This window comes from Melozone crissalis, unplaced genomic scaffold (genome assembly GCF_028551555.1).
Source record: "Melozone crissalis strain CALT ecotype California unplaced genomic scaffold, PUWL_Pcris_2 ptg000007l_1, whole genome shotgun sequence".
Lineage (NCBI taxonomy): Eukaryota > Metazoa > Chordata > Aves > Passeriformes > Passerellidae > Melozone > Melozone crissalis.
The window spans coordinates 5,638,110-5,653,711 of NW_026535785.1; the positions used below are offsets into that span (position 1 = coordinate 5,638,110).

A 15,602-nucleotide genomic window follows, 5' to 3' on the forward strand; every position below is an offset into this window, starting at 1 on the left:
TCTGCCTTTGGATTTTGGGGAGCAGACCTGATTTCCTGCCAGCAGATCTGCTGCTGTCTTTCATTTCTTGTAGGATCAGCCCTCTGACATAAACAAATTGCTAACATCAAGGACCTGATCCTGCTTCCACTGAAATCAATACAAGTTTTGTCATTGGTTTCAATGGGATCAAGGATTCAATCCCACCGTTTTTGAAGTCAATAGGGTTGGGGTTTTCTCTGAATAAGCAAGGTTGTGTTGATACTGCAGAATGGGCCTAAATTATATTGATTATTGGGACATAAACCCAAGCACAAAAACAGGATTAGGGGTAAAAAGGGAAATGTATGAGAAGGTGAGTGTAGAGCAGCATCCATTCCTGGCGTGCAGCGGGTCAGCAGGAGCTCGGCCGGAGCAAAGGCTGCAGTGGCACAGCACCAGGGAGCCCAGTCCACCAGAAAATTTTGGGGGGAAGAGACAGAAGAAATTCATCCAGGTGATACCTTTTCATCTGCTCTTTCTAAAGCAAACCTTTGAGTCATTCGTCCTTTATTAAAAATAAACAAAACATCGACAGAAGAAATTATTGTCAGATGTACACACACAGTAATTGGTTCTGCTTCTTCGCTGCTCCTTCTTTTCCCTCTTCTCTGATACAGGGTTGTTCTGTGTTTCTGTAACAACTACTGGCAAATCAGAATTTATTGTACATATGTTTGTGTTCCACTTAATAAAAAATATACTTATATTTTCAGATAAACTTTGTTAGTAATTCATGAGGTAAGTGACTATTTATGCTAATAAGGGAGAAATATATTCTCAAGCATAATGCATTACATAAATTTGAATGCAAAATGTTCAATTATGAAGTAAATACAGGTAATGCAAACAGTAAATTACATCCAATAAAAATATATAAAGAATGTGTCTTCAAAGACAGAGAGGCTTTTATTTGCATCTGCGAGTTGTTTAAAGAGAAAAGAATTAATAAATACTGAATTACTCTTATGATGATTTAGCTCATAATTCAGCAATCCATAACGACTCCTAGTAATCAGACTGTTGTTTCATACCCTCCAATATAAGGCAGGACTGTTTCCTCAGCAATTTTATCCCTACCAGATTATCTCGTCTGATTCTATTAATTCTCTCCCATAAATCTGCTAACAGTGATATGTGATTTACTTACCCTGTTAACTGATCTGAAGACTGTTAAAAGGATTTATCTAGCTCTGCACCTAGGAGTAGTTTATGCCTTATCACTCTGTTACCCTGCAGAACTCTTTCTGAAATCAGTTTGGCCGCTTTCATAGTTAAATTCAGCGGACACTGTTTAGTTCCACACCATAAAATAAGACACTAGATAAACAAAAGGAGCAGCAACTGTACTTAACGTGTCGGTCTTGATACGTGTTCAAGTTATAACAAACGACTCTGTGAGTCCATATAACAGGAAAGCTGCACGTTTGCTCCTGCTGGATGTGGTGTGTGGGACAGGCACGCGCGCTCCAGCGCTGCGAGCTCTGCCTCTGCTGCTGGCTGCTCCCCGCAGGCCGACCCCAGAGGCTCTGCAGTTAATGTTTCACGTCGCCCTGCATGTCCTGTCAGAAAACTCTCCCACAATAAATAGACATCAGTTTGGAGGCTCATGAAGTGGGTCAGCAGCACACTGGGAGCGAGCAGGGCTCCGCGGGTGCGTCGTCGAACGGAGATGCTTGAAAATAAACCGGAGCAAGAAGCTGGGAGAGGGACAGGGGAGTTTTCCCTCTGCCTGGCTCGGGGCAGGATTGTTACAAACAGTGCTGGGAAAAGGGAGAAGTCTCAGGGAATTGGCCTGCGATAATTGTGGAAAAACTGGAGACTGAATAGCTCTAATTGAAATGAAAGTGTGTGATTGTTATGGAAGAAACACTGTTAATAGAGGACTGTAAATGTTTAGACACCCATTGTGAATAGCCAAATAATAAAGAAAAATACTACTAAATCGAGAATTATATACTGTAGGGAGGAGAATGTTGCTTCTGAAGGTTATCCAAAAATTGCTAATAATCTTTTTTCTCTGCTGCACTGAACAGTAGAGACATTTTGGTGCAGCAGTTCTGTGTAACAATCACACAAGAACAATATTGTCCAACTAATAATTTTACTCGCTGCTCTGGTAGGTCAGAGCTTCAGTTAATTTGCAGTACTTGCTTACATTGGTATCAATTAAGAGATGGTCCCCATTAGCTCACACAATTTCATACTCTTTGTCTAGAGTTCAGAGTTTACTCAGGAAATTTACTCATTTGCAAATGTAACACTTTGAATTTTCACATCCAAACAAACTGTTTTATGGGGCTGGAGCCACATTTCTATAGCCATCTACTACGCGGCCTAGGGAAATACTACAACTGTACATTCTGAAATGCAATCATCTTTTCATTTAAAAATATTAGCACACACTTTATGTCTCTCACAGGTAAGCATGTTAAGGGGTATATAGTTCCACATTCATCTTGCTCAGGAGAAAAAAAAATACAGGGAATTGGCCTGTCCTGGGTGGATTTATGCTGTGAGCCTGAAGTTTTGTTGATTCCAACAAAGTGAAGAAATAGGAAAGTCAGCCCGAGCAGTTAACTTGCATTAACTTTGTCATGGATCAACATCTCTAAGATCCAGCTGCAGATGTGCAAAGCTCTGTGTGTGCGGGTGTGCTGCGGGACAGTGCACAACTGTATTTTGATTTTGTTAGAAATGTTGGTAGCATTTTCTATCTTTACAGAATTGTCTCTATGATAATTTCTAGATCTAGTTATCTCCCTAAATTTTCAGTATGCCCTACCCCTTTCAACTGCAAGGAACAGTACATGCTGTATGACTTTCAGATGTTAGTACTGGCACTCACACTGATAATGGCATAGTCAGAAGATGTTATCCATTCGTAAATCCACTCGCCAAGTGCTGTTTCCTAAGCAGAGATTCTTTGGCTATTGCAAATGATGACTTTCACAGTCGGTGAAAAATCACCCAGAGCCCTGCCCGCACCTACAGAGTGATACCCTGAGCGGGGTTATAAATAGCAAACTCCAGGGGGGAAGGGACCGGGCTAGGGGAGAAGGGAGGATTTGAAGTACAATGTTCAAGAAGCAGGTTTAATATATGACCAAGTGTCAGAAGTCAGGTTTCTGAGAATTACTTTTCAGATAAACAACTTTATAGCACCGCACTTAATCTTACTTACTAGAGACATCTCATTTATCACGGAATTACAAGTAACTTTAATTCTATCGATATTCCCATAAAGCCCGGTCGGAAAATCGAGCCTGGCAGCCCCGGAGGCTGCGGATCTCCCCAGCCCGAGATGGGACGCGGCGGGTGCAGCCGGGGCCGGGCGGGACCGCGGCGGCTGCGGGGGCGGGCGGGACACGACCGGGGGGGGCCGTCCTGTCCTGTCCCGTCCCGTCCCGGAGCTCGGCACTGACCTGCGGACGAGAGATGGCGCTGTCGAGGTTCGAACCGAGCCGCTCCGCCGCTCCGCTCCAGCCGCCGCTGCTCCTCGGCCCCCGGACCGGCCCCAGCCCCCTCCCGCACGGGAAGGGAAGGGGGGCTGGGGGGGAGGCGAAAGTAAATACAATTAGTTCTAAATGTATTAAATTAATTAGTCCTGGCCCGCACGCCGGGTGCGGCGGGAGGGGGTGCGGGGTTTGCAAACTTGCGGGGCTCTCGCACCTCCGGGCGGGCGTGGGGGATGGAGGGATCGATGCCCCGTCCCCGTAACAAAATAATCAATAAGTGACCGGGGCGCCGCGGGGGTGCGGAGCGATGACCGGCACGGGGGAAGGGCCGCCCGTCCGTCCGCAGGTACCGCGCCGGGCACGGCGGAGCCCCGCGCTGCCGGCTCCCTGCCGGGCGCCGCCGGCTCTCCCCGAGTACCGCGGCCGGCGCTCCCCCTCCCTGCTCCCGGCCGCCCGGAGCTCCCCCGCGCCCTCGGGTGCCGGGCCGGGCTCAGGGGCAGCGCCGGGCACTCCGCCCCGGGGCAGGGCGCTCGCCGCGGGCGCGCACGGTGCGGAGCGGGCCGGCGGCGGCCGAGCCGAGCCGAGCCGAGCCGAGCCGAGCCCGGGCGCGGTGCCGGCGGCCAGGAGGGGGTTAAGCGGGCGCTGACAGTCAGCTGAGCCCTGACTGACAGCCCGCAAAGTTTCCCTGTCGCTAGACTCTTATGCTAATGAGGCCGGGCGGCGCGCGCCCATTGGCCCGGCCCCGAGCCCGTGTCCCGCCTGACGTCACGGGCGCTATAAAACTCCGCAATGCTTTAAACTCTCCTGCCGGATCAAACCTTTAAATATTTTTCATCTTCTTGCTGTAGCTTTGAGGCCGAGTTGTTTTTTTTTTCTCTCTCTCTCTCATTTTTTTTAAAACTCTTATTATTATTATTATTATTTTGGTTGCGATACAGACTTTGATTTTTTTTTTTATTTTTTTGCCTTCGTTCTCTTTCCCTCCTCCCTCCCCCGATGAACCTCTCTCCTCGCTCTGCACTTTGCAGGAGAGAGCCCAGAGGAAAATCACCATGAAGTGTTAAAAATAACAAAACAAAACAACAACAACAACAAATTTACTCGCAACACCACCAGCTAACACTTCCAGCTGCGGCTCGCGAGCTGCGAAAGAGCGAGAGGAGAGAGAGAGAAGGGAGGGAGAGAGGAGGAAAAAAAAAAAACCCTCTATGCAAAAGGCGAATAGCGAGAGCCCCGCGCTCTGATGCATCAGCGGAGCCTCTGCGAGGGATAACGCGGAGCGGGAGAGGAGCCGCCGGGGCGCACCGGATCGGAGGCAGAGCAGGAGAGCGGAGCGGAGCTCGCCAAAAATCAAGCTGGCTCACCCGGTGGCGACTCAGAGCAGCCCCCTCGCTCCCGGAGCGCACCCTTTCTGGAGGACTCTCGGCAGCAAAAGGATGGCATCAGAGCTGGCGATGAGCAGCTCCGACCTGCCCACCAGTCCCCTGGCCATGGAATATGTTAATGACTTCGATCTGATGAAGTTTGAAGTGAAAAAGGAGCCGGTGGAGACCGATCGCATTATCAGCCAGTGCGGCCGCCTGATCGCCGGGGGATCGCTCTCCTCCACCCCGATGAGCACGCCCTGCAGCTCCGTGCCCCCGTCCCCCAGCTTCTCGGCGCCCAGCCCCGGCTCCGGCTCCGACCAGAAGACCCACCTGGAAGACTACTACTGGATGACGGGGTACCCGCAGCAGCTCAACCCGGAGGCGCTGGGCTTCAGCCCCGAGGACGCGGTGGAGGCGCTGATCAACAGCAGCCACCACCCGCTGCCCGGCGCCTTCGATGGCTATGCTAGAGGGCAGCAGCTGGCCGCGGCCGCCGGCGGCTCCGTGCCGGCCGAGGAGATGGGCTCGGCGGCCGCCGTGGTGTCGGCGGTGATCGCCGCGGCGGCGGCGCAGGGCGGCGCGCCCCACTACCACCACCACCACCACCACCCGCACCACGGCGGCGGCGGCGGCGGCGGCGGCGGCGGCGGCGGGCACCCCCACGCCGCGGCGCCGGGCAGCGCGCCGCCCTCCTCCGCCTCCTCGGCCGCCGGCTCCGGCTCCGGCGGCGGCGGCGGCGGCGGCGGCGCCGGGGGGCTGCACCACCCGCACCACGGCGGCGGCGGCGGCGGCGGCGGCGGCCTCCACTTCGACGACCGCTTCTCCGACGAGCAGCTGGTGACCATGTCGGTGCGGGAGCTGAACCGGCAGCTGCGGGGCGTCAGCAAGGAAGAGGTGATCCGGCTGAAGCAGAAGAGGAGGACCCTCAAAAACAGGGGCTATGCCCAGTCCTGCCGCTTCAAGAGGGTCCAGCAGCGGCACGTCCTGGAGTCGGAGAAGAACCAGCTGCTGCAGCAAGTGGAGCACCTAAAGCAGGAGATCTCCAGGCTGGTCCGGGAGAGGGACGCCTACAAGGAAAAGTACGAGAAGCTGGTCAGCAATGGCTTCAGAGAAAACGGATCCAGCAGCGACAACCCTTCCTCTCCAGAGTTTTTCATGTGAGTTCCCACAGCCTTGCCACCTTAACTAAAAGTTCTCCGTGTGAGTTGTTGTTGGGGGCTTTGCTAGAGCCACAACCCCGCTTGCCACCTTCTATTACCTTTTTTTAAAAAAGAAAAAAAAACTCAAAACAATTTTAAAACAAAGTTGTTTTTTGGGTTGGTTTTTGTTTTTGTTTTTGTTTTCTTTTTAAGGTGGGCTGGCTCCGTGTTGGCCAACCTAAAGTTCTACATGAGTTTCCTTTCTGTTTATTATTATTATTATTATTATTTTTATTTTTTTTGTGGGGGCTTGCTGTTGTGTTTTTTTTTTTAATTTGAACGATCCAACTCGCCACCAACTCAGTTCTTCATATGAAGCTTGCTCTTCTTTGAAACCTGCCATCCACATTATATATATATATATTTTTAAGTTCATGAGGTTTTTTTCTTTTGAGCTTGCTGTGTCCAAAAAGTCAGAGGTTTTTTTTTTGCCATCCTGAGTTCTTCATATGAGATTTGAGCTTTGCAAAAATAAAAATAAAATAAAAAAAATTTTAAAACTATACAAAACAAAAAAATAAAAAAAAAGGTGAAAATTTTAGACTCCAGCTTGCTGAGTTCCATCAGTTTTTAGCGTTGTTGTGCAAAACTAGAGATATGCCTAGATCAACCTGCCAAAATCAAGCCTGCATCAACCTTCGGTGTGTTCATGTGAGTTTTGGCCTTAATCTGCCAAACGTGAGACTTTAGTCTGCCATTAGAATCCCATACTCATCTCATGCATTACGCTTGCTATTTTGTCTTAGCAACAATGAACTATAACTGTTTCAAAAGACTATGAAAAAGAGACATTATATTAATAAAAAACCCTGCATGCTGGTCATGTACGGTATAATTATTTTTTTTTCTTTTGCTTGGAAATGGACTTTTGGAGACTATTATGGCATGGCATTCATCCTTTTGTTTTATTGCCTCATCACTTTTTTGGGTTGAAAGCAAAAAAGTGCAACCTTTGATCTTCCTCCTCCTCTTCCTCCCATTAAAGTTTGCATCTGCTCTAAAACTGCTTTGAGTTACTCAAAACTTCAGACTTCCTTTTAAATGCACTGAAGCATTCCCTTTCAAAAAACCTGCCAGAATGGATTTTGGTAACTTAATGTGGCAAAAAAAAAAAATTAAAAAAATCATAAAAAACAAAAACACAGAAAGAACTTTGGAAAGATGTTCAAAAACAAAATTCACATCCCACTTGGGGGGACATTGAAACCATGCTGTTGCCTAAAAACAGTCTAAAATTAATTTTAAGTGATCTGCCCCATTTTTTTTTCATTTTGCGTTTGGTCATTGTCAAATGTGGAATGCTCTGGGTTCCTAGTATATAATTTAATTCTAGTTTCTGTCATCTGTTAGCCCAGTTAAAATGTATGCTACAGATAAAGGAATGTTATAGATAAATTCGAAAGAGTTAGGTCTGTTTAGATGTAGATTTTTTTTTTAAAGATTGATGCACTAAATTGTTTACTGTCGTGATGTAAAGGGGGGTAGAATTTGCAACGGGACTGTTTTAAAAAGTAGTTTATGCAGCATGTGCTTGCAACTTAAATATAAGTTGGGTATATGTAGTCCTTGCTATACCACTGACTGTATTTGAAAACCAAAGTATTAAAAGGGGGAGGCACCCCTGTTTATATCTATAGGGGTATTTTACATTTAAAATGTATGGGTTGTTTTTTTTTTTTTCAAAATTGAAGTATTTGGGACTGAATTGCACTAAGATATAACCTGCAAGCATATAATACAAAAACAACAACAAAAAAATTACGAACCTGTTTAGAACGCTAATACAATTTATGCAGTTATAAAGATGGCATTACTGCACAGTTTTAAAATGATGCAGATTTTTTTACAGTTGTATTGTGGTGCAGAACTGGATTTTCTGTAACTTCAAAAATTCCACAGTTTTAAAGGCAATAATCAGTAAATTTTATTTTCAGGGACTGATATCCTGTCTTTTAAAAAAAAAATGGAAAGTAAATCTTACCACAATAAATATAAAAAAATCTTGTCAGTTACTTTTTCTTTTACATATTTTGCTGTGCAAAATTGTTTTATATCTTGAGTTACTAACTAACCACGTGTGATGTTCCTATGTGCTTTTCTTTCATTTTCAACTCTATGGTTATATCGAAAGAGAGAATAATCTACAATAATAAACTGCATTTTTTTGATTCCGTACTCAGTTTCTTAGTGTGTAGTTCAAAGTTCCATAACTGCGAGCACAGTACTTCAGCGTGCTGCCTGCCGAAGGGGCGATGCTCACCCACGAGCTGGACTCAGAAGTGTTCAGGAGGGGAGAAGGGAAAGCATAGCTCCGTGTAAAATGGAAAATTGCCACCTGCTAGGACTCAAGTTCTCTTTCAGGTAGATGAAAAAAAAACGTGAGCTTTCAGGTGCTGCTTCTGACTTCTCAGTAGTGAGTGCAGCGAGGGCAGTTTCAGTGACTCAGATCATCCCGCCAAGTTCTAGGAGATCTCAAAGGGGAGGGCTGCTTAAAAACCTGATGACACGATATGGCCCTGTATTTTGATTGTTTTATGATGGAGTGAAGTGAAAGAGAAGACTTCACATCCTCTTATCATCTGATCCCAGCTAAGCATGCCTGTCTCTAGTAAGAGATGACACTGCATCAGGCTTGGCTTGTCACAGAGCCACTTAATTCTAGATTGAAAAAATTCTTATCATTTTGGTCCATACTGCCTCCTTTTTTCTTTTCTTTGCTTTTTCACCCTTATTTTTTCTTTTTTTTTTTACCCTGTGGAATTTTTTTGTTTTGTTTTTGGTTTTTTTGCTTTTGTTTTGTTGTTTTTTCTTTTGCTACAGGCCTTAGAAAGTCCAGAGAGAGCTGAGGAGCAGAGAAAAAAAATCCAAAGGACTTCCTCCAACTTTTGAGAGTTATTTGCTCTAAACAATCAACCCCAAAGGTTAATGTGCTAGAAACATTCAGGTCTCTGAGCCCCTCTTCACTGCAGTCCCCCATGTCAAAGGGCATTGGAACTTTGAAAGGCTCCTCAGATGCTCGACCCAGTTCATTTAAAGCCACCTTTCCCTGAGAGCCTGCAGTGTCCCTCGGCAGAGAGCTGTCCTGCTCTCTGAATGGGATTATCTGTCCCCTTTCTGTGAGAGGCAGAGGCCTCTCCAAAGGATGGGGGGGTTATCTCCAGACCCAGGCTCATAAACCAAACACCTTTTTCTTCTCCTTTGTGTTTTTCCCCCGTGCTGCTGGTGCAGCTTCTTCCCAGCAGTAAGGTCATCCCTGCTGGGTGCTGGTGGCCCTGAAGGGGCCCTGAAGGGACAGGACCTGTTGCCATTCCTCTGCCTGGCTGGTCCAGCCCCTGTCAAGGGTCGAGCTGCAAGGTCAAGGTGTGGCTCTGAGCCCCCCTGCAGCACCTGCACCCACAACAACCTGTGTCAGTGGGCAGTGGCTGGTGCTGGAGGTCACTGTGCTCCTGCTGAGGTCCCTTTGCAGGGATGGACACTCTTCTGGTGACACTCGGCTTGCTCTCTGAAGCCGATGCTGTGTCTCACCCCTCCCCAGTGCCGGGGCGCCAACCTGCCCTTTGGCATCTGACCTGCTGTTGCACCAGGGTTTGAGTAATGGTTCAAGCTCCAGATTCTGGTTAATTTGAGTTCCATTTTCTGGTTAATGTGTAATCTGTGGGTAAACTGGTTGCGATTGGCCGAGCTGGGAATTATCTCCTCTCATAAAGACAAGGCTGCTCGTTATTCTGTCTCCCACCTTCCCTTCCCTGACTGAGCCTTTACCGACGCCCAGGTGTTTTTGCAGGGACTCTGAAGCTTTGCTGCTGCCCTTGCTGAGAGCAAGGAAGGGAAGGGACAAGACCTGTCATCAGCAGAGCCCCCGCTGAAGTGGTGCTGCAGCCCCCAGGGGAGCACAGAACCCCAGGCTGCCCAGAGCAGGACCACTTCTGGTCCAGCCTCATCCTCACACCCTGCTGTCAATTCAGGCTTCCTTGCAAGCAAAGTTAGGAGCAGGCAATAGGATTTTAAAAGTATTGTGAATTGACTGAGTAGTGAAGAGCGAGGAGAGCGCTGCTGCCTCCCTGAAGTGTCTTCTTTCACGGAGGGAAAAAACCAAGCATCCTATTTGAGAGATAAGAGAAAACCTTCCTAGAAACAGACTTCCTAGAATAGGGTGACAAAGGAAAAATTCCCATCACACCCCCAACCTGAGAGGGGAAATAAGCTTTCATCCAGTTTGGCATTGTGATGACAATCGTGCTTTGCATGTTAAAAAATGCAACCTTCCTTAGGCTGCACTTGAATTTTAACCTGAAACACGCCAACTGGCCGAGTGAAGGGGAAAAAAATAAGGTACGCATTTTAATATTCACTAAAGCAAAGTGAGTATTGGGGTTCTCTGTATGAGTCATTGCAGGGGAGCGCCCACCTTTGCCGCAGGAGTGCTTGCTGAGGACTAATTGGAACCGCTCTGCTCTGAATAACCTACATTCATTAATCACCCCTTGCTTGACTCTGGCCTCAATCCTGCTCCCATTGAACTCAGAGGTGCAATCCTGGGGATTTCAAAGGGGAGCAGGATCCCACTGTTCTCCCACAGGTAAAAACCGGGTGGAATGCTGCCCGGGCCAGGCAATTGGGTGTCAAAAGGTGTGTGTGGTCTTAATCTGCCCATCACTAACAACATCCTATTTTTCCCGTAGTCCTGTAGTGCTTTTCCATTTATTAACTATATTACAAAGAACTTTCATGTGACCGGTGCTGGGAGATACGTGCGTGGACAGCGGCCCTTTGCTGGCTGGGAAATGGTGTGCACTGAGGCTCAGCCCCCTCCTCCCTCCCCAGCCCACCTTGCCCCTAAGGTTTTTTAATTTCCACCCCCTAAAACGAAACGTAACCCTCTCCTGCCCTGCCTCCAGGCTTCTGCTGAGCAGAGGCCAAAAGTATTTTTTTGGTTCTGCTACAGCATTTTCCCTGCTTGAAAAATGTCATCCTGGACTGAATCCTAAAAAAAAGATGGGAGAAGGCAGGGAAATATCCCAGTCACACCAGTGCATATTTATTTCCTGAATTATTTCTCCCTAGGCATGCAGCGAGAAGTGCCCGTTTGCAAACTGAGTGGGGAGAGCTTCTATTTATTAGAAAGTCTTCATCACCCTTTTAAAACAAAAACTCCAGCGCTGAATCAAAATGTCACTTGAAAACTCCCCCCCACGCGAAACATGGCAGCAAATTTTTAGTTTAAAAAATGAACTTTCCCAGCTCTTTTTTCTTTTCCCTTCCGAAAGCTTTTATGCAGCTGTTTCCTCCCCCTCCCTCTGCATAGTGTGTAGGAAGTTCTTGATCTAGAATCATTCATAATTTTAATACCAATTTCTATTTGACATAATATACTAATATCAGATAGAGAGTGTAGCTGCTTCCTGGATCTAGGGAGGAAATGATGCATATATCAGAATTATCTGCTCAGATGCCAGAACTACATTGGTGTCATTTCAGCATGTGCTGTGTTGAAAGGAAATCCTCTATATTTATTACTCCGATCATCAGAGGAGCTAAATGGACCCACTGTTTCTGACACCTGTTCAGATGGCTGAATTTAAAATTTCATGCAGGAAAAAAAAAATAAATCCTACATACTTCAATGTTAGGAATTAAGGTTTTTTTAATACACTTTTTTCCCTCCCTCTTTCCGAATCGCTGTGTTGTGAGCGGCTGCCATGAGGCTTGGGCATTCCGGGGGTAGCTATGGAGAGCGGGATAGATTTTGTTTGCTCAGCTCTGACAAAAACCAATCCTGCTTGAACAGAATACACACACACACAGTCTGTAACCAAATGCTTCAGATCTCTGTTTTAAGTGCAGGTCTCAGTATGAATAACATGATGTAGCACACCCCAGAACGTGGCAGAGGTGAGCGGCCGAGAAAGAACTCGTCTTTTCAGGAAGGAGCTGAGCACTGAACCACTTCATAATTTTAAGGCTCCTCTAATGAATTTTTTTGGGCATAGCAGGTACAAATCAATAGATTAAAATACTGTACACTCTGCTGCATCTAATTCTTGACTGCCTGAAATTGCGGGGGAGGACCGAGAATAACATTTGTCACTCTGAGGGCTGAGTGCATTCAGATTTGTGAGCTCTAAGCCAACACAATGCAAAAATAGTCCAGGATGTGACTTAAGTTATCAAGTGAAAAGCAAGAGGCCAGGGATCTGCAAGGCTGTAGTTGGCAGACAGGCAGCTCCATCCCGAGCTATCTATCACCGTATCGGGTTGACCCGGCACAGTGTGACAACATCTCAGTGCCCTCGATGCACGCTGCCTGTATTTCAGCACTCTCTGAAATGATCGTTTTCGTTCACTATTTCTGCACCCACTTTTTTCCCTCCAAATTCTGGTTTTTAAAACGGTGTCACTTGCGACACACAGTGAAGCGTGCAGGCCTGTAATCGTGGTGCAGTGAGTGACGAGGACAGAACTTGCCCTGCCTCTCTCCTTGCTTGTTTTGAAGCCCTGTGGACTTTGTGACATGAGTTGCTTTTTTTTCTAATTAATAAATGTCATTGTTTTGTAATTCATCTCAATGCAACACTTTACATGGAAGAAATCAAAGCGAGAGAAGAAGTTTGCTAGAACTGGTGTTTCTCCTCCATGCAGAAAAAAAATCCCCAGTAAATAACAAATCAAGCAGTGTCCTCAAGTTTCCAGCGGGGGTAGAGGTTGGAGTGTCCCTGGGTGCTGCTCTCAATTGTTAATTCATAAAGACCCACAGTCCTGAGCAATGCTGCCCCAGCTTGTCCTGATACAGCAGAGATGCCGATGGCTGAGGACGGAGGCGTTGAGCCTCAACACCCTGTTCCAGCGAATGCTCTGGCATCTCCCTGACATTCATTAAATTTGGGTGTCCCCGAAAGGCGGCAGGGTGTGGGGACAGCGGGGTGTCGGCAGAGCTTGGAGCCCACACGCCTTTGCCTCCCTGCCGCCACCCGGCCGGGGGAGCAGCGACCCTGGGGTAGGTTCTGGCACGTATTTTCACCTCCCTGCTTCCAGCAGCTCCTGATCGCCCCGGGCCGGGGCTGTCTGTGTAGGGATGCGGCCCCTCCCCGTCCCTCACGGCACCGGGGCCGCGGCCGGCGGGGTCTCTTGCGGGGCGGCCGGGCCCCCTCTAGGGCTGCCCTGAGCCCGGCCCGGCCAGGCCGCCACGTCCAGGGACACAGCGGGCACAGGCAGTTCTCATCCCGGGCACAGCCCCCGGCCCGGGCACCGCTCTGACCCCAGGCAAAGCCCTGTCCCCGGCACAGCCCCCGGTCCAGGCACAGCTCTGATCCCGGGCACAGCCCTGTCCCCGACACTGCCTCAGCCCGGACACAGTACCCGGCCCCGGCACAGCCCCCGGCCCCGGCACAGCCTTGGCCCGGACACAGTCCCCGGCCCCGGCACAGCCTCGTCCTGGCACAATTCCCGGGCACAGCCCTCGCCCCCGGCACAGCCTTGACCCCCGGCACAGCCCCTGTCCCCGCTATAGTCCTGGTCCCTGGCCCAGGCCCGGTCTCTGTCCCCGGGCACAGCCCCCGAGGGCTGCAGCGGCCGCCCAGCCGCGGGTCCCGCCTGAGCCAGGTGCGGGGGACAGGCCCTGCCGCCCGGGAGGGGCGGGAAGGTGAGGACAGCATCCGCTGTTTGTTTGTTTCTTGTTTGTTTCTCTCTAAATCCCATCCCTGCAACAAAAGGGGAGTCTGGGTGGAACTATGGATCCGTCTGGCCGCGCATCCAGAGCGGAGCTCCGGTTGTCACCCGGCGGCTCCCACGGGCCGCCCGGCCCTAGGTATGTCCACAGAGCACTTCCCTCGGCTTTGGTCACAGTATTTCCAATTTTTCTTTTTCTTTTTCTTTTTCTTTTTCTTTTTCTTTTTCTTTTTCTTTTTCTTTTTCTTTTTCTTTTCCTTCTTTTCTCATTCTTTTTCTTTTCCCTTCTCTTCCCCTTTTTTCCCCTTTCCCTTTCCCTTTCCCTTTCCCTTATTCCTTTCCCTTTCCCTTTCCCATTCCCTTTCCCTTTCCCTTTCCCTTTCCCTTTCCCTTTCCCTTTCCCTTTCTCTTTCCCTTTCCCTTTCCCCTCGCCCTTTTTCTCTTTTTTTTTCCTTTTTCTCTCTTTCATTCTTTTTCCTCTTTCCTCTTATTTTTCCTTTTCTTTTTCTATTTCTTCCCTTTTTTTTCCTAGTTCTTGAATTTTCTCCCTTTTCTTCCTTTCTTTTTCCTTCATACCTGTGCGCACACAGAGACAAATCTAAACCCAACGGCAATCAAAGAGATCTTTTAAAATTACTTTTTGGATCAGGCTTTGAGTTCTCTGCAGGGAGCAAGAATGGGAGCAGGCAGGATTTACATTTCATGGCTTTTAAAGAATCTCAAGTGCGGGGAACGGCGTTTGCCGAGGCTGAGTTTCACAAGTCTGTGTGGATGTGCCTCGGAATGTGTATATGATTAAGCTTAAAGCCCTCTTCTGTAAGAAAGCAGGCAGATTCCCTTTCATGCAGCCTGAGCCCTGCTTCTCCAATTTTGAAACAAAACTTCTTGCCAAGGCCTTGGCAGTGGGATATCACTGCTGAAGGGGATCAGGGTGTTGGTATTGTCTTCCAAAGCTGAGGTGTCTCCACTGCAAACAGCCCCTGCTCCCTCAAGCACTGAGAGCTGTGACAATAAAAATCATCCCAAAATTGAACCAAAAAAAAACTAGTATTTTTTTTTTCCTTTCCTACCCCTTCCCCCAACTCGACTGCTTCCAAACTCCCTGATGAAAGCATTTTAATATGTAGGAAGAGCTGCCGGAGTCTGCAATGCGATTCAGTGTTCTGTGGTGTGGGATGAACAGATTTTCCTTTCCGTAGGGTTTCCTCCTGCAAAGTCATTGTAGAGGAGGGAATACTGTAAGATTAAATCTGGTTAAAATACTATATTCATGTCACACCAGATATGGTCTCCAGACTGTGCACAGTCTTTCAGCTTCCTTTATTGTGAAATCCTTTTAAAATAGCACAGTATAGTATAGAGAACTTATTGAAGTATAACTGTCTTACACCAACTCTGTCAGATAAAATGAAGGAAAGTGATCAGGCTTCTTAAATTAATAAATCTACTTAGTGTCTCTGGTTGCCTTCAGGCTCTCTTACTGTCTTTGACTCTTTCCTTATTAATAAACTGATAGTTAAATAAAGCTGATAAGTGAAGCAATGCACCTTGTCGGTGGAAGAGGGTTGGTGTTCCAGGTGTGCCGTGCTGGGAATGGTTGTGGGTTTAGGGCAGGGATGGCCACAGCAAAGACTGAAAGCAGGCTGACCACATCAGTTTCTAGATGCTCCTCAGGTGTGAGGCCTGAGTACCTGTTCCTCTCAGCCCCCTGCATTAATAACAGGATGAATTAACCGATTGGCATGAAAGGAGAGGTCGTCCTGAGAAAAATGACACCAAAGGTCCACAGGAGTCATTTGCTTTTAGAGATCCCGGGCCAGGTGCCAAGTATTGCATTTATCTAAGCACCGTTCCCTTTCTCAAAAAATAAACAAAACAACAAAACAACAAAATCC

At 47.9% G+C, this 15,602-nt stretch overlaps 1 protein-coding gene across 4 annotated transcripts in view; it reads left to right on the top strand.

The window, feature by feature from the left end:
• The first annotated feature begins 4,370 nt into the window (after positions 1–4,370).
• MAF (MAF bZIP transcription factor) overlaps positions 4,371–15,602 on the top strand; it is a 183,872-nt gene continuing 172,640 nt past the window's right edge. For 3 of the 4 annotated variants that reach the window (XM_054269624.1, XM_054269626.1, XM_054269625.1), the window contains exon 1: positions 4,371–6,000. In XM_054269624.1, the coding sequence (XP_054125599.1) occupies positions 4,913–6,000 (1,088 nt within the window). In that variant the 5' untranslated portion in view covers positions 4,371–4,912. Of the gene's footprint in view, positions 6,001–8,862; positions 8,950–15,602 lie in introns of those variants that run through there. The other variant, XM_054269627.1, reaches the window with a different exon arrangement.